The following is a 25,135-nucleotide window of genomic DNA, read 5'->3' as shown; positions in this document are numbered from 1 at the left end:
AACGCTATCCGGCCTTTATCCCCCCCCCGGCCTGTCTGTGAACCTCAAAGCGCAAGTCTGAGTTGAAGGAAATCTCTAAGTGAAGCATGCAGTTAAACAGCAAAAGTTTACAGATGCTTTTATGGGTTTTTATGCAGTGGAGGAAAAAGCTGAGTTCTCAGAAATCCACGACAGAGCTGATAATCTTTAAATAAAATACAAAGACGTGCATCGCTAGAAATCAGCTTTATATAGTCAGTAAGAATATCTGAACTTTACAAAAGTCCACCAAATAAAGAAACAGCAGAAACAACCCTTTGAAAATAAATTTCATTAGATAACATAACCCAGAGGTTTAGAGAGCTCTGACAGTGAAGCTCCACCAGGAAGCATCACATTTTGGCAGCCTTACAAAGAAGAAAGAGGACAGTGAAATTTCAAAGCCTCAATTCCCAGAAATGATGTAACGGTGCCTCAATAAAACTCACTGCTTGGGCCTGAACCTCATCTTTGCAGCTGCAGGGCTGGAAACGAGACTTTTCTGAGCAGGTTTAAATGGTGATGTACAGAGCTCAGTCTTTTAACTGGAAAACAGTTTAAAAAGCAACCAGATAATATGGAGCTACCGTGAAGAATGATTGAGTCAAAAGGCATCATTCTTTATCTTCTTCAGCGGTCTGGTCGACGGTCGGAGATCGTCTGATCCGTGGGCGAAGGCACAGTTTTCAGGCTGCAGGGGGCAGCCCTGAGGGTGGTGAGCGTGAAACCAGCAGAGGCGAGTTTTCAGGGCACCGGGGGTAACGGGCTTCCTTTTGGCATCCGCCCTGAGGGGCTTCCTCTCCCGCCAGTCTCTTATGTAGACTCGCCCTCCTTCCACTAAAAGAGGAGCGACAAGAGGGAAATATTAACTCTGTCAGACTAAAATACTCTTGCCACAAGTTACAAATAAATATTTTCCCGAGAGAGAGGTTTAGGGAATGACACACAACACAACAAAGATTCCTGGCTGTCAGGTCATCAGGACAGAGAGTGTGTTGTTCTGTAATAAACAGAGTTAGAAGGTGTTTATCTGTGAAGATGAAAACTCAAAGAGCAGAGAGAGTCTCATCTGTGCTGACCTCTACAGGTTCTAAACTTCTCACCTTTCTACAGTAACGTACAAGTGTTGTCTAATATCGGAAAGAACTGTCGACTTGGTTTCTATCTCGAGTCTAACACCGCTTCAACTCTAACCAATTTCTGTAGAGGAAGGGATTCAATTTTCCCTAACTGATCCCTAGAAACCAACCAAATTACAAATTAGAAACCACAATGGAAAAAGAGCTCATTTCCCCTCTTTTTTAATCAACAAAAGCACAGTTTGATGCCATGACGCCAGGCAATTTAACTCTGTGGATCGGATGATTCAAAGTTTTGGCGAGCACAAGTACGCTCAAGTACCACTTTGATATCACTGTTGTGGTTACAGGGGCGCAAAAAAAAAAAAAAAAAAAAACAGTAAAACGCACCGCTTTGTAGTGCAGTAGGAAAGTCAACTACAGTACGACTTCCATGGCACATTTCAGAGGGTTATCCTCCATGGCAACAATGCCCAAGGCTCATCACAAACCAGAAATTGTGGTGAATAAATAAAACTGATAACCATGGCAAGCCTAAACTTAAAGCATACACTGTATATAAAAGATAGTCAACATAGCATCGCCTATTGGTTTGTGGACTACCATTTTGCAACCTAGAGTCTGGAATTAGGCTGTCACCCTCTTATTGTTTTGAGTATGATGTGACTATATTTAGACCAGAAGAAATCACTAATCCTAGCTAGGTTAGCAAGGCACATCCATTATTCACTGTCATGTTAAATGAGATGCTAATTTAGATTAAAAGAAAAATGTTCTTAAGGGAAAAAACTGAACAGCTCCTCAGGCTGCATTTTAGCACTGATGAATGTTGAATGAACAAGGGATTTAAAAAAAAAAAAATGCATAAAGCATGCCCTGCTTTATTGTCAATTTTATTCTAAATGAGACAATATTTTCAATATCACGCTCTATTGAAGAAGACCGGAAACCTTTAAGTAGATAAAGTTATCAAGAAAATGTTTAATTTGGTCATAAATCAAGTGACAATAGGGTAACTTTGTGATGGATATATATAGTCTATCATTTAAATAGTTAAAAATTACTTTTAAATATATTCTTTGAGCAAAATTTCAAAAACAAGTATGTATCAAGTATTTACTAAACCCTTTATTTCCCCCCCCAAAAAATCTGTCTTTTCTTATAAGTTCTGTTACTCAAATATCCTTTAGTATCCATCTCACTATCATTTTCAATACCAGAAGTACTAAATGAATAAACTACTTTTCAAGCCTATGAACTTCATGTGAACTGCCTATAGTAATGTAGAGAATCGTGCAGTCAAACTACCTCTGAAGACTTGATGATTGTTCCTTAGAAGTGTCTGAAGGCCTCCACACTCTTTCTTCAGGAGCTGCAGGGTTTCCTGCCCCAACAGCCCAGCAACCTCACTCACAGAAAGGCTGCCTGAAGAGGAGCGAAGTGAGACAAACAATGAAAGATAGCAGTTACAAAGGAGCAGGAAGAGGTCTATTGATTTTATAATCATCAATACATTAACACAGTGTTTCAGCATCCTCAGACAAATAAAGAAGGGCCCGATGCGGCCGCTTGGCTTGAGTCGGTGTTACTGTACCAGCTGTTTTGAAAGAAGCAGATCCAGGAGAGAAAATGTGATCAATGCTATACTGTATATATAGTATATACAGATCAGTTTACAGCAGAGAGCAGCTATCTGTCTGTGCTTGTCTGTGCTGTAAAGTAAAAGCTGTTCCAACAAGCTGCCATGCATTTCACCAGTGCTTCTCAGAGTAGCCATTTGAGAGCCTGAATCATTTTTATAGGGTAGAGATAAACCAAAGAGCAAAAAAAAAAAAAGAAAAAAAAAAGTGGGGGGCAAAAAGAGGGATTTGAAATATATCAAGTTCTAACCTCTAAGATTAGCATACTATAGGTGACAAACCCCTTTGTATTCTCGCATACTTTGCACTATGTTTAGAGACCTTTTGGTACTTCTGGCCTTGCCCTTTTTACACCACCAGAGAATTCCATCAAGGCTGACCTTTGGTTTATACAAATGACAATCTTCTTCTTTCTCTGACATATTGGAGGGAGACACACCACATGATTTCATAACAATATCTGACCTAAATCTGCATCTTTATTGTGATCATCATACTTCTGCACCAAATCCCTGGTGTCACTCCAGGCAATCCCTGTTGACTTAGAGATCAGTGAATATGAAAGAATTGCACTCTGAACTGCACCAGCTGTCCCTCTGGTCCAAAAAATAAATAAATAAATCAGTTCCCCAAAGAAGTTGTTCAGTCTCAAACTATTCTGGTTTTCAGGTCTCCGAAACTTGTTTATCTGCCATTGAAATTCATCAAAAAAAAACAAAAAAAAAAAACATATTGTCCACCCAAATACATCCTAATTTCAGTTGGCCAAATCGTTGCGTTAATCCCTAAAATATGCAACACACTCCCACATTTGCAGACACTTGCACAGCCAAACCCAGTCGTATGCTGCAGAGTGTGAAACTGGGCAGACTCTCATCCCACAGCTCAGACGCCAGGGAGCTCCAGGCCTTAATATAATATCAATACACCGTTTAGAGCTGCCCTTTACTGCCTACAATGTTAATGGGGATTAATGGAAAAGGCACAGTATTGACAGAGTAGAGTCAGCTTGGACTCAGACCAGGTGCAGACAATTATTAATGGCTTGGCTTAAAGTACAGTTGGACTTGTTTGTTTGAGAAGCTGGCCAGCAACAGACTGTCTGTTGTGGAGGATTGTTTCTGTTGTGCAGAAAAATACACGTACCCAGATCTCAGCTGTGATTTACACAAACCTGCAACCTACAATTTTCACGAGGGGTCAAAAGATGACACCGCATATGCATATGTGTGGAGGCCGATGATCCGCTGCGGCGACCCCTAAAGGGAGCAGCCGGAAGAAGAATAAACCAATATACCATTTTTTTGGCTTCAGAAACAATCAGCAGTGAATAATCAAAGCTTGTCCAAGCGAGCAGAGGGAGGTGGGGGTGTCACAGGGTTCGAAGATAATCATGCTGTGATTTTGGCTACCATTACATGTGAAATGGTCACTGAGACTTTTTTCCAATCACATTTAAGATCTCATAATTTTTTTCTCTGTACACCGCTGCTCCCTGTCTCTCTTTGAAGCCTCGCTGCAAGCTCAGATAGCAATGAGAGCGAGCGATATGCTATTCCTGTGCCAGGAGAGCAAAATATCACTGCAATGCAAAGGGACGCTGTACACAGACTTTTACTACGCCTTAAAAATCCTCCATTTAAAGGGTTATAAAAAGTGGCAAAATTTATTGGCCAAATGTTAAGTCAGCAACAATCAGGTGAACTGAAGCGTGATAATGACTGCTTTGAGCCCCAAAATTTAAATTAATGAACACGTTATGTACCCAGTGAAATAATATCTAAGTGATGAAATAAGGAAGGTGTTTCACATGAACTGTGAACCACTATACTTTGCTGAAGTTGGGCTTTTTCAGGTAATGGTCAGTGTCTCTTTATAAATATTGTGCATTCCCACATAAGAAAAAAACAAAAAAAACAAAACTTAAATGTTTAAAATGTAAAAATAAAGTTATTGACAAAAACTCTTAGTTCAGTCAGGACCACCGTAGTCAAAAGATGATATTTGCATCTGCAGTAATTTATATTTGGCAACATGACTGTTCTGGGATCTCCTCACAAGGTGGGGACAGCAGTAGCAACTGCTCAAACATACATAGAGTAACATACAGCATAAAGTACAGCATGAAAGAAGGAGCTGGAATGGAGGTGGGCTGCCAAGTGGCTTGCAGGTGCACTGCAACTGTATTCTAAAGTACCCTGAATGATGCTCTGCATGAAATTTACATGAAATTTGCCGACTGAATCTGTGTAAGGGTATCAGCTGAGCCATTAGCTGGTGTGTGCCGGCATGAGCTAACGGCAGATCAGCTGATCTGCTGGGACTTTGTTGGCTTGCCTAACCTAAAGCTACACTGAGTTTGATTGAACAGTAAAATTACAACATGGTCACAGAGAATCGTATCTTACTGTATTACACAAAATCTCTGTTTGTTCACAAGCTCCTCCTACACAACCAGGAGCTGAACAACCAAACTTGGCACACAGGTACATCTTCATCCCCTGAAGGTTCTAATCTACATAAGATATTATGACATCATCAAGTTGCCTAGCAACCACCTACTAACACGCTAAAATGACCCAGTTGTAGCATTTATAACCTCATAAAAGCATCGTATCACTTTAATTTCACCACAACATCGTATTTATGTCCACAGAACTTGAAAATGATATGTATGATATATTATGATGCTGTCACATTACCTGACAACCAAATAACAATGGAGCACAGACATTTATATAGTACAGCATTAGCATGGGCTAGAATTAATAAATACATTATAGTTCCAAATAAAGAGTTAATATACACGCTAATAAGCCACTACTTACCAAATACCTATTAATATGTTGCCTACATTACCTAATATACAGTGTTTACACTGATCTTACACATACTCCTGCCAAACCAAAGATCCCCAGTATAATGTGGGAAGAGACACAAATTTCTTTGGGGTTGTGTCAGGAAGGGAATTCAGATCAAACATGCGGAGCTACCTGCTGCAGTGACCCCTTGTGAATGAGCAGCTTTTAAACAGATCTTTGTATGAATTACATTTTTAGAGACAAAAGTCAAAGTATCAAAAATAAATAAATTTTTTTTTAAAAAAATCACTATTTTCCTAAGCACAGTTAGGTTTGCTTAATTTTTTTTTTCCAGACCAACAATCCAAAACATATTTGGTTTCATCTTAAAGAAAGCAGGAAATGTTCCAGTATGAAAAGGCATGATGAGAGGCGTTCACTCATTAAAAACATACTGTACCCACGCCCTTCCACACAAGCCGCTTCTTATCAGTACAATGCTGTATTTACTGTGCCTCTGAGTTGACATTTAGTGCTGTTCGATGTACAGCTACACAGATTTTCATTCTCGGCATGATTACATAACTACGTGAGTCAGCACTACAGCATGCATGAATTAGTAACCTGCCTCATATTTAGAGTGTCTCACATCAGCTGCGTGCAAACTAGCAAGATATATTTAAGTTTAGTGCACAGAAATCACATGATTTATGCAGAAGAAGGGACAACACAAAAACAACCATGTTTTAACTTCTTTTTTTTTTTTTGCTGTTCTATTTTGTAAAATATGCCACACTGCTCGGTCCAAATCTGTTAACTAAAGAACTTGGCCCAATTTTTTTTTTTTTTTTTTTTTTAAAAAGGAAAACTTCCAACTGATTTTAATCCAGAAAGCTCATTTCAAAGAATTACTATAAATCTTACAATGTCAGTCTTAGATACTATTAAGAAGTAAACATAAAGCCAAAAAACTCCAGTTATTTGTGAGAAATGTACAAAGCCAACACTAACATTTGGTTGGACAAACAGGAAAAATAGAGCCTCAGGCTTTGCAGAAACCTGTTTGTTTCTGTTGGTTTTCAGAGCTTAATGCATATTATTTTCTACCTTTAATTCCACTGACACCCTGACAGGGATAACAGAAAAGATAAAAGAACATAATTTGACATCACACCAATGCCATAAATCTACAGAACCAAAATAATCATAAAATATCCATTTAAGTGTCAAAAAGAGATACATCAACATACTGCAAATGACTACATTCTTTGAAGCTGCATTAAGAATCGAGAGAAACTAAACTCCAAAGCATTTTAAAGGACTCTGAGACCCATCTGGATTTATTTAACATAGGCTGGCTCCCTCTGAATTTAGCCTTTGTTCTTACACAGCAGATAACTGGTAGGAATCCTCAATACAAATGCACACTCATGCATAAATCATAGATGGTGGTGCATTATTCATCCAGTCATCTCCATACAGAGTTACAGTGGCCCTTTATTCACTCTCCCTGATATTTTCTACCTTTAATTCCACTGACACCCTGACAAGAAATGTTCTGTTTTAATAATAGTAGGCTTCATACCCTTATCTCATTCATACTGTGTGTGTGTGTGTGCATGTGTGTCAGCAGGGGTGCAGAGGTGTGGACAAAGGTGATGCGTGGGTGTTGTATTAGAGTATGTGTGTATGTGACGGGTTGTGTGGTGCTCTGTACCGTGCGGCACAGGACTGGCAGAGGGTGTGATTCAGAGTTCAAAGTGGCGTCGCTCTTTGTCACGAGGCCTCACTGACTGAGGGGGCGGGGTGGCGACCGGGGACGGATATGATGATGGAGGAGGGATGAGATTAGGAGTTCAGATGTTGCTGATGCAGAGATATTTTTTTTAAAGTGCTGTAAACAGTATATGACTGTGATTCTGACTGCATCTTGTAGTGCAGTATAAATGTAACCTGTTACCTCTAAAACGACACAAAATGCACTGGCCATGTAATCGATCAGAGGCATAGACTGTATATAAAGGATGGATGTAGCCTCCAGGTCTGAAAAGGAAAGCCAATGAGGAAATGCCCTAAACCTGCATTCTTTTTAAAAGCCAGCAAAGCGCAATTCCTCTGTCTGCAACTAACAAATAAACAAATAAAAGCCTGACTGTATAGAACTCAATTAGAAAATAATTGTACTTCCCACTTGATTTGTTACCACATTAAAACACCTTCCTGATGAGTTCATGGTCTTAATCTTTAGGCTGAAGTCTCATTGAACACAGCATGATTTTTATTTTTCCAATTGATTTACAGGAAAATAGACAACATAACGAGGCATGATTGAGGGCAGGCCTACTTTGTGAATTATAAGTCACTACTGGACGAACCTGTATCCTTCTTTGGCTTCTCATTCAGATCCATCCCTTCCTTGGCACTCTCTGTGTTCAAACACCAAGGTGGAAACTCAAGGTTTCAAAACATAGAGTCCACAAACCCATGGGTGACTTCGAAGTGGTTACGGCTATCTTTTATAAAACTAAGTAGTTTGACATTTTGGAATATAGTGGCATCCATAAAGGAAGAGATCAGGATTTTGGTGACTTGTATCAACAATGCAAAGTGGGTGGGTACTGACTGAAACTTCTTCCACCTTTGAGGGGCACAACTGAAGCAACTACCAGTGAGAGTGAAGAAAAATGTTGACTGACATAAATTATGGTTTTGCTTCCAAGGAGCCAGAATGTCTTGTCATTTTTAAGTGCTCTTGAGCAATAATTCTCCAGACTTTCTTTCAAAGTTTTTCTTTGGACTTTTGCTGCTTTTTCACTCCTTTTTAGTCCAGACTTTGTACGTGACCATTTTCAGAGGACCGTTTTTGTTTGTTCAGCCACTTTAACACTGACCTATGAATCATTCAAGCATTAAAAATGGCACCTAACTCAAGAGATGAACCAGTGTTGTGTCTGCACATAACAGAGAACTTAGCAAAGAAACAATTTTAAATTGCATCTTTAGGCATTTTGTTACTAGCAGCCGGTCACAAAAGCACATCTTTGTTCCCATTTCTTTAGTGGAATCTATGAAAAATGCCAAAGAAAACACAGTTGACAGGCATAAGATTTTTGCACAACAACAAGAGTTGTTAGCCAGAAATATGGCAGATCTGCATAGTGTGAAGCATGTCCTTAAAATAATTAGAGGAAACTGAACAAGAGGAGGACAAACCCTCATCAGAAATGGTCTCAGTGGAAGGATGGCTGTTGTTCTTTCATTCTTAAAGAAGGGAAACAGGGAGAAAAGGCTGAGGTATGCCACATTACACAAGAATGAGACTGAAACCAAGTCTGATGGAGTGATGAATCCAATCTTCAAAATTTTGGTTCATATTGTCGTCAGCATGTACAGAGAAGGTCACGACAAGGACATTTGAAGCTCTTATGTTGTATGCACTTTCTTTTCTTTTTGTTTTCAAATGTATTGGCAAGCTAAGCTTCATCTAATGTTCTTCTCAGCCACCTCGCCGCCACAGACAGCACAGATCATTTTAGCCCATTACTAGGTGGTTGCTAGGTATGTATAATTCAGCTTTTGTGGATATAAATGAGACGTTATTGTTGTGATTTAAATGGCAGGGAGCTTGCATAAGGTGTTCTAAGTGCATAAAGGCTAAAAACAGATCATTTTAGCCTGTTGTTAGGTCATTCCCAGGCAATGTGGTGGCAATTCTACTTTTCTGGATAGAAATTAGATGTTAGTGTGATATAAAAAAACCTTCTGGGGCCGCAGATGCATCTATGTGCCAAGTTGCTCAAGTCAAGGTGGTCTAGGAGGAGTTTGCGGGCAAAGAAACAAACACACACACACACACACACACACACACACACACACACACACCCACACACACACACACAGATTTTGTGTATTATAGGCAAACAGTAAAATGAAATAGTAAATAAATAAATGAAATCCATCCTATTCTGGATTTGATCTGAACCTTTGAATCCCCTCAGCAGCTGCTTGTGTCAAAGGAGTCCTGTGTGTATAGTTTATTATTCCGGTGTTGTTGTGTTCTGGTTTTTACCTCCTTGGTTCCAGCCCCTGCGGGATCCTTCGCCATCAGCCGCAGTCATTCCCAGAAGAACATTAGCAACCTGCAGGACAACGCCATCAACGAAGTCCCGCGGGAGGGCAGCGCAATTTCGAACTGTTTCGACCCGATCTCGGGGCAGGAATCCGGCTCCCCAAGAGCTCCCGGGGGTGCTGTTACAGCTTCCGTTCCCATTGCAACAGTCCTCATCATTACTGATGTCTGACCTTTGAACTATGACCCCAGGAGCAGCGCGGCGGCTGTGGATGTAATGAGCCCTTTGTTGCTCTAAGTTGAGCTCGTCAGATAGCTGATAGTTTCTCGACTTGCCTACCAGACACACCTGCAGGAAAAAAAAGGTGCTGAGGACTCAAACTGTAAAACCAGTAATGAAAAATACAAATTTTCTTGCCCCTGTTTTTGTTTGTTATTAATCTTTAAAGAGATGAATTAAGTTTCTGATGGAAAAAGAAACCATATTTTTTCCCTTTCTGCTTAAATATTTTCATTTTGCATATACAATGACCTGATTTTTGGGGGAGAGCTTTTACTGATACGAACAAACTGAATGTTACTGATGAGCAAACATTAAAGCCCAGTAAATAATAGCTTGTTCTTTTTATGTCCGCATGTATATTGTAGCTATTAATGGCTGCCTGCTAAGAAATTTATTGCTCCCTCTGGGAACTATAAAGACTTCCTTGATTTATTGTTCGTCTCCACTAAAATGAAGCCAAGGAGAGGAAGAGCTGTATGACTTATCTTAACCATTCACTGATCACAGCACTCTTTTCACATAATGCCAGGAATATAAAAAGCATGTACTGCATTTATTGACAGAAGTTTTAAATTTATAGAGGTACTGATTTTCTGCTCTACTGAATGATAAAGTACACTCTCCCACCACTTTATTAGGTTCAACTCTTCAACTGCTCTTTAACACAAATATCAAAACAGCCACAGTGCATTTAAGCATGTAGACATGGTCAAGATGACCTGCAGAAGTTCAAACTGCACACCAGAATGGGGAAGAAAGGTGATTTAAGTGACTTTGAATGTGGCCTGATTGTTGGTCTGAGTATTTAAGAAACTTGTGAGCTACTCTTTCCCACACAAACCGTCTGTGGGGTTTACAGAGAACAGAGAAAATATCCAGTGAGCGGCAGCTCTCTGAGAGAAAGCGCCTTGTTGATGCCAGAGGTCAGAGGAGCATGGCCAGAATGCTTGCTCTCAAATGACCTCCACAGTCACCAGATCTCAGTCTAACAGAGCACCTTTGTGATGTGTTGGAACAGGAGATTCACATTATGGATGCCATCATGTCAACATGGACCATTTGTGCTATTCTTTAAGAAGAATCCTAACTTTCAGAGACATGGGCAATGCAAGTTCTTAAAGGTGCTAAAAATCATAAACTCTGAGCTCCTTTTAATACAGCTCTGCTGCTTTAATTTTCATAAAATAAAGCAGCAGAGCTCTATTAAACAGATAGTTGCCCTAGAAAACCTTTTAATAGGGCGTTTCTGTCTTTATTTCTTTCTCTCAGACTTGTATTAATTATTTGATAGCTGACAGCAGAACTGGGTGTGAGGCGTGTGGAGAGAGAAGAAGAATTCACGAATAGCTGAACTAATACACTGTGACTTGTTTTGGAGGACAGACTAAAAGGAAAAGAAAAAAAAAAAAAACAGGGGTGGGGGGGTCATACAAATGTTTAGACCAAGTCAGATGGATTTACTGTGAAGCTGCCACCAGCCTTTTTTGTCAGCCTACCCGTTTGGTCGAAGGTATTCTTAAACAGTCTTCTTCAGTGCTGAAACCACAGACTTGGCTGACCTCAGCGATGAAGTCGATGTATTCCTTATACTGAGACTTCTTACACTGACGTCTCTGGTATTTTCCATAGAAGTCGAAGAAACAGCAGGGGAGGACAAAGTAGCAGCAGGAATACGATGACCTGCAATTTGAAAAAGAAAAAATTCTTTACCCAGTGCCAATAATACAGTCAGAGCATGGGATTTGGGGGGGGCTTGTCTTAGTTAAGCATTTTTCCAAATGTTTTTTAAAGCTCTGGAACTGAAACTGTTCAGACAGGAAGCAACGCACATTACAATTATCATCTGCACTCTCATACAAGGAAAATCAGAGTCCTCAGGCTGAGGTTCAACATCGCCATCAGGTGGCTATCTCAATAAAAAACACACTTGTGAAGTGACACGCGCACGCACGCGCGCGCGCACGCACGCACACACACACACACACACACACACACACACACACACACACACACACACACACACACGCACACATGCACGCACGGACAATATTCACACATCATCCCCTGCCCATAATGCTATTCCAAAACTGGAGAGATCAGCTGGCACTTGAGCTGCTGAGTGAAATTGTGTCTCCTGATGACTCGCCTGGCTGCTATAACGGGGATCCACGGTGTGAGCTCGTCCGAATGGTTCCCAATCAGCCAGTCTGTACCCGGGAATAAGAAGCTCTCGCTGGGAGTAATTGCTTTTTCCTGAAATAGCATAGACCCAAAGAACACAAGAGGTCCTTAGGACAGGAGGGGTGCACGCTGGCATGATTAAATTCAAAATCATTAAAAGGAAATAAGTCTTTTTATCTTCTCAGACTTTTAATATATCTCAAATAAAAGGTTTTTTTTTGTTTGTTCTTGTTGGGCTCAATTTTTTCTTTTTAATTGGAATTAGAAAACAATGTCAATATTCAAACAACTCATTTTTTTCAGAATATATATATTCTTCAGAATATATCTATATCAATATATCTATATATATATATATATATATATATATATATATATATATATATATATCATATATATATATGTATATCTATATCTCTATATCTATACATATATAGATATAGAGATATAGATATATAGATATATCCTTTCATATTTAGGCAGGCAGCCCCGACACCAGAGCCTGTGAAGTCCAGAGAGCTTCTGACAGAGTACAGCCACCTCGGGGGCGCAGAGAGATTGTTCTACCTCATCCGCTTCGCTAAAAATCAGTCAATAATAGATGACCTGAAATGGAAGCAGTCAGCAGCTTGTTGTTAGATGAGCGATGGAGGACAGGAGGCAGACGAGAGAAAGCTGTGTTTTGAGGGCAGGTTCCTCTGGAAATGCATGTGCGTTCACACGTGTATGCACAGCTCAGTGGTAGCATTTTCTCTGGGTAGCTTAGTGCAGGCATCACAACAAGAGTCTCTTTAGTGTACTACAATGAAAAGTGCTGTGAAAGGTTATTTGCTTTCTCATTTCTTATATTTTTGCATATTTGTCACACTTACATGTTTCATCCAGGAAGTCACAAAAGAAGCCAGAACAACATCTAAAGAACTGCAGGCCTCACTCACCTCAGTTAAGGTCAGAGTTCATGATTCAACAATAAGAAAAGAGACTGGGCAAAAATGGCATCCATGGCAGAGCTCCAAGGAGAAAACCACTCGTCTCACATTTGCCAAAAAAAAAATCTCGTATTCAAATTTGTTTGATGATCTGAAATGTGACAAATATGGCGCAAACTAAGAAATCCTTTTTCACAGCACTGTAGGTGTGAAGTCCTCACTGATCCATTACTGTTACTCTCTCTTTCTGAAGTTTGCATTGTGCTTTTTCAGTAAAATAAACTGCAGACAAAGTGAGGAGTCAGTAAACGCTTCAAACACAGCCACTCTACGTGACAGGGTCAAACCATTTCATGTGAAAAGGCAACAACACAATCTGCCTTCTTCGTGCTCACTTCACTCACCTCTAGCAGAGTCTGGGGGCCGTACATGTCCCAGATCTTTCTCCTGCGAACATCGATGCCCCTTCCAGGGTGCTGCAACACGAGATGGCACGATGGTCAGAGAGGCTAATCGACCCCGACCACATTCATGCATTGACTACTGTGTGCGGTTTTAGTTATACCTTTCCATGTTTCAGTGCTTTCTGCATCACTGTGCTGCTGATTATTTGGGAATAATGCAAAGATAGCAAGATAGCGCTCTGTTTTGTTTAATATATGCTCATTCTGAATTCAATACCGGCAACAGATTTCAATCAAGAAGCCATGTTTACCACCACATTGCTTCATCTCTGCTTATAACAGTCTATACACATCTGGGAATTCCTGTAGTTGCTTTTAATAATGTGTCAAATTTTTTTCACTGTACCAGATCCGGACTGCAAGCAGACCAGTTTATATCCCAGACTCTCAGAGAACTGTGGAGCCATGATGTTGTAATACATGCAGAACGTCACCTGGCACTGTCTTGTTGAAATAAGCAAGGCTTTCCCTGGTTCATCCAAAAACACATGTAACGTTTAACATTACTGATGCCTTCACAGCTGTGCAGAGAGCTCAGGCCTGGAGCAGGGGCATTTGTGCATGCTTATATATAGTTTTTAGTTTTTTTGCATTTGTGGATGGACCGAGGGAGTTCACCACAAGGTTTTTTCAGAAGTCTTCGTGAGCCCCCATGCAGTGATTTCCACACAGATATGGTTCAATGCAGTGTTGCCTGGCAATTATCCACAAATATCACGTCCATTTCAATCATCGTTTCTTGCCTGAAGAGAAAGCTCCTGAAGCCTTTAATGGTTAAACAATATTGTGTGCTACAGATGACAAAATACCCCAATACACATTTTAAGAAACAGTCCTCCTTAATTCATCAACTATACAATCAATCTTTCACAGAAATGTGAACCACTTCCAATTTTCAGAAAAACTCAGCTTGTGTGCCATGTTTTAGGGATTATCTTATTCAGTATAAACTGACCTACTGCCCATTAACCAAAGTTTTGAGATGGGCCGCAAGTCTTTTGCTGCACCTGTTCAACTCCTTTTTTTTTTTTTTAGGGTAAAAAAGCAAAAAAGAATTAAAATTAAATTAAATAAGACAACAAGAATTCTCCTTGCCGTGTGATTTTAAACTTATATTGGGCTGATTTATTTACATATTAAACAGCGTCACAACTTTTTTTTTTGGAAATGGGTGTTGTACTGTCACTCAAAACAGCAATTCAACAGTCAGCACAGCTGGAAGATCTGCCCTAATAAACTCGTGTTTTTTAGAGACATTCATCGAGCACCAAACTTACCCCTTCATTTGTCAGAATGTGAACCAGGAGGCCATTTCCACAGCCGAGGTCCACAAAGGACTGCCGGGCAGTCAGACTTTTCTCTGCTCTCTCCTCGGCCCACAGCACCTGCAGCCACAGTGACACAGACTCTGCGCAATTAAAGAGCTTTTGATCACTGTAGTCAAATTTGCAGAGTGACACATGCTGCTGCTGCTAGCACTCATGCACCCAGCATGACCTAAGCATCGATTAACAAGGTCAAGGGTCATTTTTCACATTCAGACTGACTGACTTAGCTTCAGTTGCATGACCTTATGACTCCTGACAGAAGAAAGGGATTTGTTTTTTTTTTACCTGCAGTACTTGTATGGATATGTTTGTTAATTAGATCAAGCAAGAGTTCAAGAATAAACCCTCCTTATGTGACCGACTAATCTAGTGAAAAGAACTTTTATAAGAAGCTTTGAACCCACCAGGAGATATGTAGCAATAGCAACATCCTCATAGACAAACTTTTCAGGATCTGTCACCTCAGGCCAAACCTAGAAACAGTATGAAGGAAAAAAATTGAGAACACCAAGTGAACAAAAGAACAAACGAGCCTCATGTCATCCATTCTCCTCACCTTCACCATAGCCTTGTACTTTTCCTTCAGCTTCTGGTACATGAGGCTGTACTTCTCCACCGGCAGCAGAGACAATGTGCTCTTGAACTCGCTACTCTTGCACTCGGTGGCCCAGCGCACCAGCTTAGGCAGCAGATCAGAGGAGAGCCAGGGCAGCTTGGGGTAGGCGATGCCATCAGAGAACCAGGAATCAACCGACAGCACATGCAACTCCAACGCCCTGCAGATAAAACTGAACTCATCTACAGTGTTGTGCTTACAGATGCAGCCACCGAAAATTTCCGGCCGATCCGTGACGCGACCTTGGCCGGTCCTTGGCCGATTCGTGGCCGAACCTCGGCCTAAACGCGATCCCCCGCTAATGACGTAGGAATTCCGGCCACTGGTGGGAACGCCCCTAAGCAGCATTTGGGGAAAATGGTGGTAATGTCTTGTTTATCCACCAGGAGGAGCAGTAATAGTGGAAGCGCATTCATTTACAGCCCGCTGTATACTGTACCAAGGATCCTCACATCATTGAACTGTAATTGTAAGCGGAACTGTCCATTAAAAACAATAGAAAGATGAGAGTAAAGCGGTCATTATAGTGGAGCAGTGAGTATTGTCTGGAGGGACGGGCTGAACTTCAAGTCCAGCCCGTGACCTCGGACAGGCTGTGAGCGAAACTGGGTAAAAAAATAAATATAATAATTCTGATCACCAGCCGGTTTGGCCTGGGAATGACCTGGGAAGCCTAATCCTCTCATCAGTGTCACATTGTTCTTCCAAGTCTTCACAATGTTAAGCTTTTTGTTTGTTTATATTTTCCCTTTTATTTTATAATCAAAACTGCGACCAAAATGACTCCTTCTCAAACTAATAATACCGGCAGTCGTCATTGTATGCTGAGCTAGGGTTAGGGTTAGTAATTGCATAATAAGTGGATTATTTACTTCTTTGACTCTCCTCCACCTGCTTCATCAAACCTCAGCAGTAACATATATGAAGGCAGCAGCTGACACAGTAACAGTGAGCGCAGCACACTGTGCAGTCTAAACTCTGCTCTGATTAATTATATGAATGTACAGCGAGTCAATCAGGATTGTGAAACGTCAGCTGCAGAGTCTCCATCATCAGAGCCCTGCCCGGTTCATTTTCCATTTTATAAACAATACTTTAGAGGTTTTAGTGAAGTCACACTGTGACAGTGACGTGCATTAGTGTGTGTGTGTCATCAGTGGCTATAAAAGGCCTTTTCTTAAAGGATAAAGTGGTGTTTGAGCCACAGTTACGGCGGAGCGGCGGCTCCTTGAAATGGGACGCAGCCTTCCTGCGGCAGACAGCTAGCAGCAGGAACCGGACGCGCCAGGTTAGCCTAATAAGCTACTGAGGCGTCCATGACAACCACCATAGCAACAGCCTTTTAAGACCGTTTTAAAAACATCCTCAGAGTTCAAACGAACAAAAATATATGATTTGAAACAATTACAGCTGCAGAGCTGTGGCGGCTTCTTTAAACGTTGTTTACATAGATGATCATGAATGATACGATGTAGATAGCAGTGTAGCTAGCAGTGAATGAGGTGACGTCATTGTGTGCGCATTTCACAGCTGTCTGTCTCAGTCTGTTGTTGATATTACTCCAATTAACATGTGTTTACTTTCTCTGGACCATCTCAGGTCCACCGTTACAATTTCAGCCTACAAAATGATTTAAATATGAACATACACTCTAACATCAGTGCGCTTTATGAAGTCCAATCCTTAAAATAAATATTATGTTTGTAAACATTCATGTCTCTGAAATAAGTACAGATGTTCATGTTTGTCATTACCATTTTATTTGTTTAGAGAATTGTGAACTTCACACTGTGTATCTAATCAGTCTCAGCAACCTTCAGTCAGAGACTGAGACTGGATCACAGCTTTAACCTCTGCAGAGTCACAGACAGACACAAACCTTCCAAATCACACACAAGCAGCCCAGTCTCATCATTTTTGGATGCCTCTACTGTACACTACACTGTGATCAATATACTAAAAATTATAAATGAAAAGATAACATTCACATAAAGCTGTTTGAAAGTAAAATTAATAGGTACTTTCCAATAATATTTTTAAGGATCTCTGTCAGAGACCAGACAGAGCCATGACTCTCAAGAACCAGAGACTGAAATATGGAAAAAAAAAAAATCCCTATGAGAAATAAATGTGTAACAGTAAATATTTTGTCCAGTGGAAAATAATCGTTTTGAAACAAAAGCTTGGGATATCATCAAACCAGAAAAATAGAACTCATTTTTTTCTTTAATAACACACCTTAGCATGTAGTAATGTGACACATTTCCAAACAACAATACATAGATTTTGTTCAATGTTTTGATTGTGGCAGTGAAAACACATGTTGCTGTGTGAGTGTGACTGGCAGCCTGTGCACTGAGACCATGAAGCACACTTCTCTGAAGCAGCTTCTTCTTCTTCTTGGCATCAAAACAGAGGTGGGAGAAATCTACCAAAAGGAGAAAGAACATCTGAGGTGAAACCAGTCAGGACAAATGATTAAATTATATATAGTAGTTCAATACAGCCTCTCAGGTAGCTTTGTGTTGATTTCAGCTCACTGCTCCTGTCTGTGGACCCGTGGTTTTTATGTTTGTAACCACTTAACTTCCATTCATCTATTTAACTCAGGGAGGAGAAATGTCAGGTTGGTGCAGGCTGGTGAGTTTAGGAGGGAGGTGCGTTTGGTTCTCTGTTGTCATTATCTGAAAGATTTGGTTCACCCTGTGGCTGGGCTGTATCTGGGGTTACGTTGGACTTGTCACACTTAGCAAGTTTCCCAGGTTGGTGTTTATGGTTTAGATCTTCAAGTTCTGGAGCATCATCTGTGGCTGTGTAGGGTCCTGTTGGTTTTTGCTGTTTCTCCAGATCTGCGTTGGAAATTAGGTTATTGATCTCAGTGCATTCCTAAACAGGCTGAACAAGGTTATATATCGTCACCCTCCTAAAAAAAATGGTCAAAGACATTTTTTTTATTTTATTTTTGTCTAAATTAAATTTTCAACATTCGGTTCAGTTTTGGTGTTTTCTGAAAAGCCTGAAAAAATAAAGTAGACCATAATTTTGGGAGGGTGACGACATGTTTCATGGCTAAATAACATAACTGCTGCAGTCTGATGGTGTCAGCAAGATCTGAAGCAGTGGGTGACGAGGAAGAGGAGGAATACAACAATTTGAAGAGATCCCTCAGTCTACAGTCAGCACAACGGCTACATTAGTGGCTGTTTGAGTTTCCTTCCATCTGCTGTGAACCCGAAACACGGAGAACACAAAACATCTCTTCCAAATCTGGGATCACAATTACAAATATGTTCTTATTAAAGGTGAAATATGTGTTGTGACCTGGTTTTTATACACCTGGCGACCCTGGGTCATCATTGGTAACCCATCCCCACCCCCACACCCATCCCACACACATTCCGATCTACTGGCCCCGTGTACATAACAAAAGGTGGCCTAATGAGATGTAAACTGCCATTTGGAGGCGCTTGGTAGAAAAAGGAGTAGTGTGAAAATGCTGGTAGTTCTAGTGGTCCAAGTTGTTCACCCACTCTACTCTAAGTCTCAGAGTGGGCTTGGTTTGTGGCCTGAACTTGAGTTCAAGCTTCTCCAAACTCCACTGGTGTTGCTCTGCAGTAGCTGGTCCTCCATCTTCTTTCTGTAGGTGTGTTTTCCATCCCTGATTTTCCTTCTGAGATCCTTCTGCACAGCTCTCAGCTCCTCCTTATCTCCTGATCTAAAGGCTCTCTTCTTCTCCTTCAGGACAGCCTTTGTTTCAGAGCCACAGTTATGTACAACAAGTAATACTCAAGTGAATGTTAAACATGTATTAAAAGAAAAATGATTCAGCTCAGCTCACAAGAAACTGCTGGATACTATTCTGGAAATGCCTAATGAATACAAGGCCACTGTGAGCAATGACAAACCTTTAAACATGATAATCAAAAAGTACACATTAAGTATCATTGCTCACCTTTATTTATGAGAATGTCACTTCTCAAAATGATTGCATGCTGTCAGCTCTCATGGGTGAAGTTTGGCTTTGAGGGTTGGAGAAGAAGCTTTCCAGCACCTTTGGATTTCCAATTCAGTTCTGAAAGAGCAAAGACACAAACTACAATGATGTATGAAGCGGAAATGTTTGATTGTTGCTGCAGCACAAAACAGGTTTATAAACTGGTAGCTGATATAGCCTGAAGTATTAAAGATGAACCTCCTCTTCCACAAAAAAAAAAAAAAAAGATTTAGTGCTTCTTATTGCTGTTCTCAAATCTGCTCCCTCCACTGATAAACAGCAACAATGTAAAACATATTAATGAATCAGTAACAAAATTATGGTGTTGAAAGTAAGTAGCCTGATGCTTCTAGATTAGTGACTCCAAAGCAGGCTGAGTCAAAACCTGAGATGGAGACTGGGTTTGTTTAAAGCTGAGGACAGTGAATCAGTCCCTGCTCACTGACAGGATTTCCAGAGTCTGGAAGCTTCTCCATGATGGGAATGTAATACACTGTAAGTTTCAGCTCATTCTCAGGTGCTGGCAGGTTTCATGGATCCCCAGGTTTGTCACAGAGGATTAAAGGCAGCCAGACTTTCAGTTTTATGTGTATAGCGCCAAATCACAACAGTCACCTCAAGGCTCTTTCCACAGAAGAGCTGAAGGCTCTGCATCCCATTCTACTCTTAAGTATCATAGGAACCACAAGTAAGCCAGCAGTCTGAAGTATAAACAGACTGCTCTTTGTTTAAATAGTGAATATAAGAAACTTGCTAATATAAGGTTTGTTTACAGTGAATATAAAGAAATCACGGGAACCTCCCCAGCAGTCTAGGCCTATAGCAACATAACTAAGAGAGGCTTCAGGGTCACCTGATCCAGCAACTGTGTTCAGACCAGTATCATTTTATTTTACATTGTGATAAGCCTGGGTCAGTTCAGTGCAGATTAAATGAAGCACTGTACTCGCAGATATTGAATATGGATGCACTGAAGCTCATCAGGATATTTATTTGGAATCTGTGGCTGAAAATAATAATTTTAATTAACTAGTATGTCCAGAAGCTCATATTTCTGTCATAACATTTTTTAAATAGTGAACGCTTTCCTACGATATCCGCTAACATTTGCACAAAAGACGGCAAAACCCGCAATAATCTCTACAAATGCATCTCAGAGTTGGGATATCAGCGCTCTCTTACACCACATTAATCTAATTTCAAGTGCTTATTGAACTCACTGCCTTAATAATATCACTATATAAACGCTGTCCATTGAAATCCTCTTACCTGAACACTGCAGCATCCGCCGGAAGTCAGCGAGCATGGCTTCTGTAGTCCTTCTTCTGTAGTCCTTCGTCTGTAGTCCTTCTCTGTCAGTGATCCTCCGTTAGAACGATAACTATCTTCTCGACTGACTACGAGGTGCAGACGGCCCTTGCGGGCCCATATCTACAGGCCTGAAAACCGCTAATAAAGTCAGTAATTACCTGATAACATCCGAAGCGGGTGAACGAATGCAATTTACCTGGACAGCAACGGGAATACGCGTGACCGTGGTCACGGCCGATGGGGTGATGGGTACTGTAGTTCATTTATTTATTCATCGTTGGTTCATGGATTTAACACAGAAGAAAAAACGGCTTCAGACCACGGAACTCAAAGAAAAAATTGGACACCGAATATAGCACTAACCATAAACACGTAAATATAAATTTAGACCTAAAAAGCCCCACAAATGTCATCGTTACAACCATAAGCAGCACCCCACATTAAATGAAACAAGGAGAAATTCATGTCAAAAGGAAAAGTGGCGCTTAAGGATCGCAATTAAAGGCATAATTCAGCTTCTGAGCTTCCGGTTCAAAAGAAAAGGGGGGAAAAAAGGGGGACAGGGCCAAAAAAAAAAAACTATACTGCAGCTTAGAAGTCGTGCTCAGAGGCACGAACTTTATCCCACTGCATTTCAGGCAGAATAGAAGTCGTGCCGAGTAACACGAAAAAAAGAGGGAATTCGTGTTCATGAGCACGAATCAATAGATTAAATTTCGTGACTACTGCACGAACTGCCGTGAGACCGGGTTGGCTCAGCGCAGCACCGCTTCTTTTTTAACCTACTGTATTTATTTACTTATTTAGTTAAAAGATGAAGTGAAACAAAGGAATCTTTTGGTGATTCGCAATGGAAATGTGTGAAAGGTCATACTGACAAAAATTTTAGGCATCTATTTTAGGTTTTCAAAACTTGATACTTCACCAAAACTTTTTTGAATCACAGAACTCAACATTTTTGTTAAGAAGGCGCCACCTTTTGGTGACAGTCTACAATTGAGGGAAAGGGGTGTGTTCATGCTGGAAAGTAGATACGCCCAGGAGAAGGAGGGGGACTTCCAGCCCGACGACAGCCAGACGTCGGCCAGCTGGGGGCTGGACTTCAGCTGGCCGACGTCTGGCTGGATGCGGCAACTTTAGGTGGCTGCATCTGTATTTTCTGCTAAGTACACTAACGTATATATGAACTGAGATTACTGGAAGAATTTGCCTACTAAATGAAGCTGTCTTTCCTGAGTGTATCAGGAGGATTTCAAATATGAAAATATTTTTACATATTAACAAGTAAAAGCACAAAAACCCAAAGTAAGTAAAAGTGCAGCTGCAGGTGAGGAAAAGGAGACAAAGTGAGTTCAAACAAGTCCTTCATCCAAAGCACCGATTACACTAATAACACAAATCACACTCAACAATGATTCCAGTCAGTTCAAGTGATCCTCTCAGTCAGTGCACACAGACACACACATTTGACAACAACTGCTTACAACAGTACATTGCTGTAGAGTCAAATATATGACCCTGTTGATGTGACACACATGTATTCTATACATTTGTCATTATTTGATTATTGCCAAGATGTAAAGATTATGACTTCTAATACACATAACACAGAAAGGAGGGTTTACCTTTGTTTTGTTTTTGTTTTGTTTTTTTACTTTTTTGTTAAAAACTTATAAACAATAAGCATTAAGCAACCCTAAATGACCATTTCTAGCTTGGATTTCCTTATTGCTGTTGACATTGAATGAGCAGCAGCATGTGCCCCTTTTTAAACATTACTGGTGGACTGCAAAAAAATGACAGTGACAGAAATAAGTACAGAAGTACCACAGATCATACCACAGAAGAAGCCTGATATGTTGTATTTCATACATACACTGACTGTTAAGTACACCCTGCTAGTATTGCGTTGAGCTCCTCTTTTTCCTTAATAACTGCCTAAATTCTTTGTGCCACGGATTCAACAAGGTGCTGAAAACATTCCTCAGAGATTTTGGTTCATATTGACATGACAGCATCGCACATCCATGATATGAATTGTCCATTCTACCACATCCCAAAAAGTGCTCTGTTGGACTGAGATCTGGTAACTGTGGAGATTATTTGAGTGCAGTGGACTCATCATGTTAAAGAAACACTGTGAGCTTTGTGACCTGGTGTGTTATCCTGCTATAAGCAACCATCAGAAGATGGGTACACTGTGGTCATAAAGGGATGGACATGGTTGGCAACAATACTCAGGTAGGCTGAATTGTAGCCTCAGATTTAGGCTGTGGTTAAATGATGCTCGGTTGGTACCAAGTAGCCCAAAGTGTGCCAAGAAAATATCCCCCACACCATTATACCGCCAGCAGCCTGAATCTTTGATACAAGGCAGGATGGATCCATGCTTTGTTGTTTACACCAAGCTCTGACCCTACCATGTCACAGCAGAAATGGAGGCTCATCAGACCAGGCAACATTTTCCAATCTTCTGTTGTCTAATTCTGGTGAGCCTGTGTGAATTGTAGCCTCAGTTTCCTGTTCTTAGCTGACAGGAGTGGCACCTAGTGTGGTCTTCTGCTGCTGTAGCCCACCTGCTTCAAGGTTGGATGTGTAGTGCATTCAGAAATGCTCCATACCTTGGTTGAGTTACTGTTGCCTTCCTGTCATCTTGAAGCAGTCTGGCCATTCTCCTCTGATCTGATATCAACAAGGCATTTTCACACAGAGAACTGCAGCTTGCTGGATATTTCCCAGAGATGGCTGTGTGGGACAATCGCAGCAGATCAGCAGTTTCTGAAATACTCAGACCAGCCCATCTGGCATCAACAACCATGCCACGTTCAAAGTCACTTAAATCACCTTTCTACTCCATTCTGATGCTCAGTTTGAACTTCAGCAGGTCATTTTGACCATGTCTAAACACTCAAAATGCACTGAATTGCTGCCATGTGATTGGCTGATTAGACATTAGGGAGCAGAGAGCAGTGTACCTAATAAATTAGGTGGCAAGTGTATATTCTATCAGTAAGCTACTGTCCATGTTGTTAATGCATTAAAAACAAGACACTTTCTCCTTCGTGTTGTAATCCTCTGATGTAGAGATGATGGTTGCAGACTCACCATTCCTCACAGTCCTGATTGCAGAGCGCAATTTGATAAATGTTGCACTTCTTCAGAGACACTTTTCCCTCTGTATCCTCTTCAAATGGAATAAAGGTCACTCGTTGTCTACCAAAGTCTGAAGACCAAAAAAAGGCATTGTAAATGAACATAACCGGTACTGCATGCATATAAGTAAAGCTCTCACCTTTCAGAATAACTTCTTTATGCAGGTTTTGCCCGTAGCAGTTTACTTTGGGAATAAATGTCCTGACGCTGTAGGACCACGGTTTATCCGGTCTGTGTCCGTGTGCAGATGAAGCCCTGCTGCTCAGGAAGAGCAGCACATCTGGGAAGAGCTCAGGATCATCCAGCAGCAACCGGAGGTCCTCTGGGTCCACATCTTTGCTGTCGGACTCTTTAACTCCGCAGAGACGCTTGTTTACAACATGAGCTTTCTTTATCCACACGTCTATGGCTGACCAGAAGCCATCCGGTAGAGTCTTACATCCTCCCGGGAACTTTATATCGAAGAGCTTTGGCATACTTGAGCATCACAAGCGTGTGTTTACAATCACTGAGCCAGCTTCCGGGGGGAGTTTCTTATGGCATAGGTCTGTGCTGGAGGTAAATTAAAAAAAAAAAACAAAAAAAAACAGAAACGTGTAATTCACGATAAAACACTGTTTTTAAAAAATTGGTCTAAATACCCGTTTAATGGCTTTATTCCAAAAAAGGGGAGAAAAGTCAAAAAGGCTATACTGTCGCTGAATGATGACGTGTACACTGGCGACAAAACTAAAGGTCGTATGTCCAGTAGACGGCGCTGCTTATATGTACTCAGCCAATCATTTATAGGAAAGTATTTACATCCACTCCTTTGTTTTCTTTTGTTACTAAATAGCAAACAAGTCAAACAGAAACAGCTATAGCGATAATGAATATTACCTCTCAGCTTTCTTTCACTTTATCAGAAGCGCATGAACAGCCTGGTCTGTGGCTTTAAAGCCAACAACATCGATCAACATGCTGACCTGCTGACATCATTAAAAGCCCCAAATTACCATGACATCCACGCCCATGATGAATGGATGTGAACATCTGACCACAACTGTAAATCTTTATTATTTAAACTGTCTTTATATGCTACCGTTCTTTATGTTTGTTATGTGAACGTGGGTTTGACTGGAGTGTGTGAGTTACGCGCTCTGTACTGTGATCATAACTGCATTTCTCTCTGCTCATGGTCTGCTCAATTCCGACATGTCTTTTCTCATTCTCACTGCAATGATTAATCTCTTGTCACTGATTCATATGGATAAAGGTATGTTTCAAATT

At 40.7% G+C, this 25,135-nt stretch overlaps 1 protein-coding gene across 1 annotated transcript; it reads right to left on the bottom strand.

Annotated features, from left to right (window-relative positions):
- Nucleotides 1-210: 210 nt before the first annotated feature.
- trmt44 (tRNA methyltransferase 44 homolog) lies at nucleotides 211-24,532 on the bottom strand. Its single transcript, XM_030753159.1, has 11 exons — nucleotides 24,006-24,532; nucleotides 23,819-23,936; nucleotides 15,349-15,568; nucleotides 15,197-15,265; nucleotides 14,742-14,849; nucleotides 13,405-13,476; nucleotides 12,037-12,143; nucleotides 11,387-11,570; nucleotides 9,608-9,956; nucleotides 2,406-2,522; nucleotides 211-855 (listed from the first exon to the last, which is right to left on the bottom strand). The coding sequence occupies exons 1-11, from the start codon at nucleotides 24,340-24,342 to the stop codon at nucleotides 623-625; spliced, it is 1,914 nt and encodes a 637-aa protein (XP_030609019.1). The 5' UTR covers nucleotides 24,343-24,532; the 3' UTR covers nucleotides 211-622.
- Between the last annotated feature and the right edge of the window lie 603 nt (nucleotides 24,533-25,135).

Source organism: Archocentrus centrarchus, chromosome 18, assembly GCF_007364275.1.
Source record: "Archocentrus centrarchus isolate MPI-CPG fArcCen1 chromosome 18, fArcCen1, whole genome shotgun sequence".
In the NCBI taxonomy this organism is placed as follows: domain Eukaryota; kingdom Metazoa; phylum Chordata; class Actinopteri; order Cichliformes; family Cichlidae; genus Archocentrus; species Archocentrus centrarchus.
The sequence above is the reverse complement of the archived record's forward strand: the minus strand, read 5'-3'. Positions and strand labels throughout refer to the sequence as shown.

Bases quoted from the DNA above. Each gene is read 5' to 3' on its own strand.
- trmt44 (XM_030753159.1), bottom strand. From the start codon at position 24,342: ATGCCAAAGCTCTTCGATATAAAGTTCCCGGGAGGATGTAAGACTCTA. The intron at 12,144-13,404 runs GTGAGTGAAGTG...ATGCTATTTCAG, and splicing joins GCCCCCAGACTCTGCTAGAG to GAAAAAGCAATTACTCCCAG. The intron at 9,957-11,386 runs GTAGGCTGACAA...TTTTTCCTGCAG, and splicing joins GAATACCTTCGACCAAACGG to GTGTGTCTGGTAGGCAAGTC.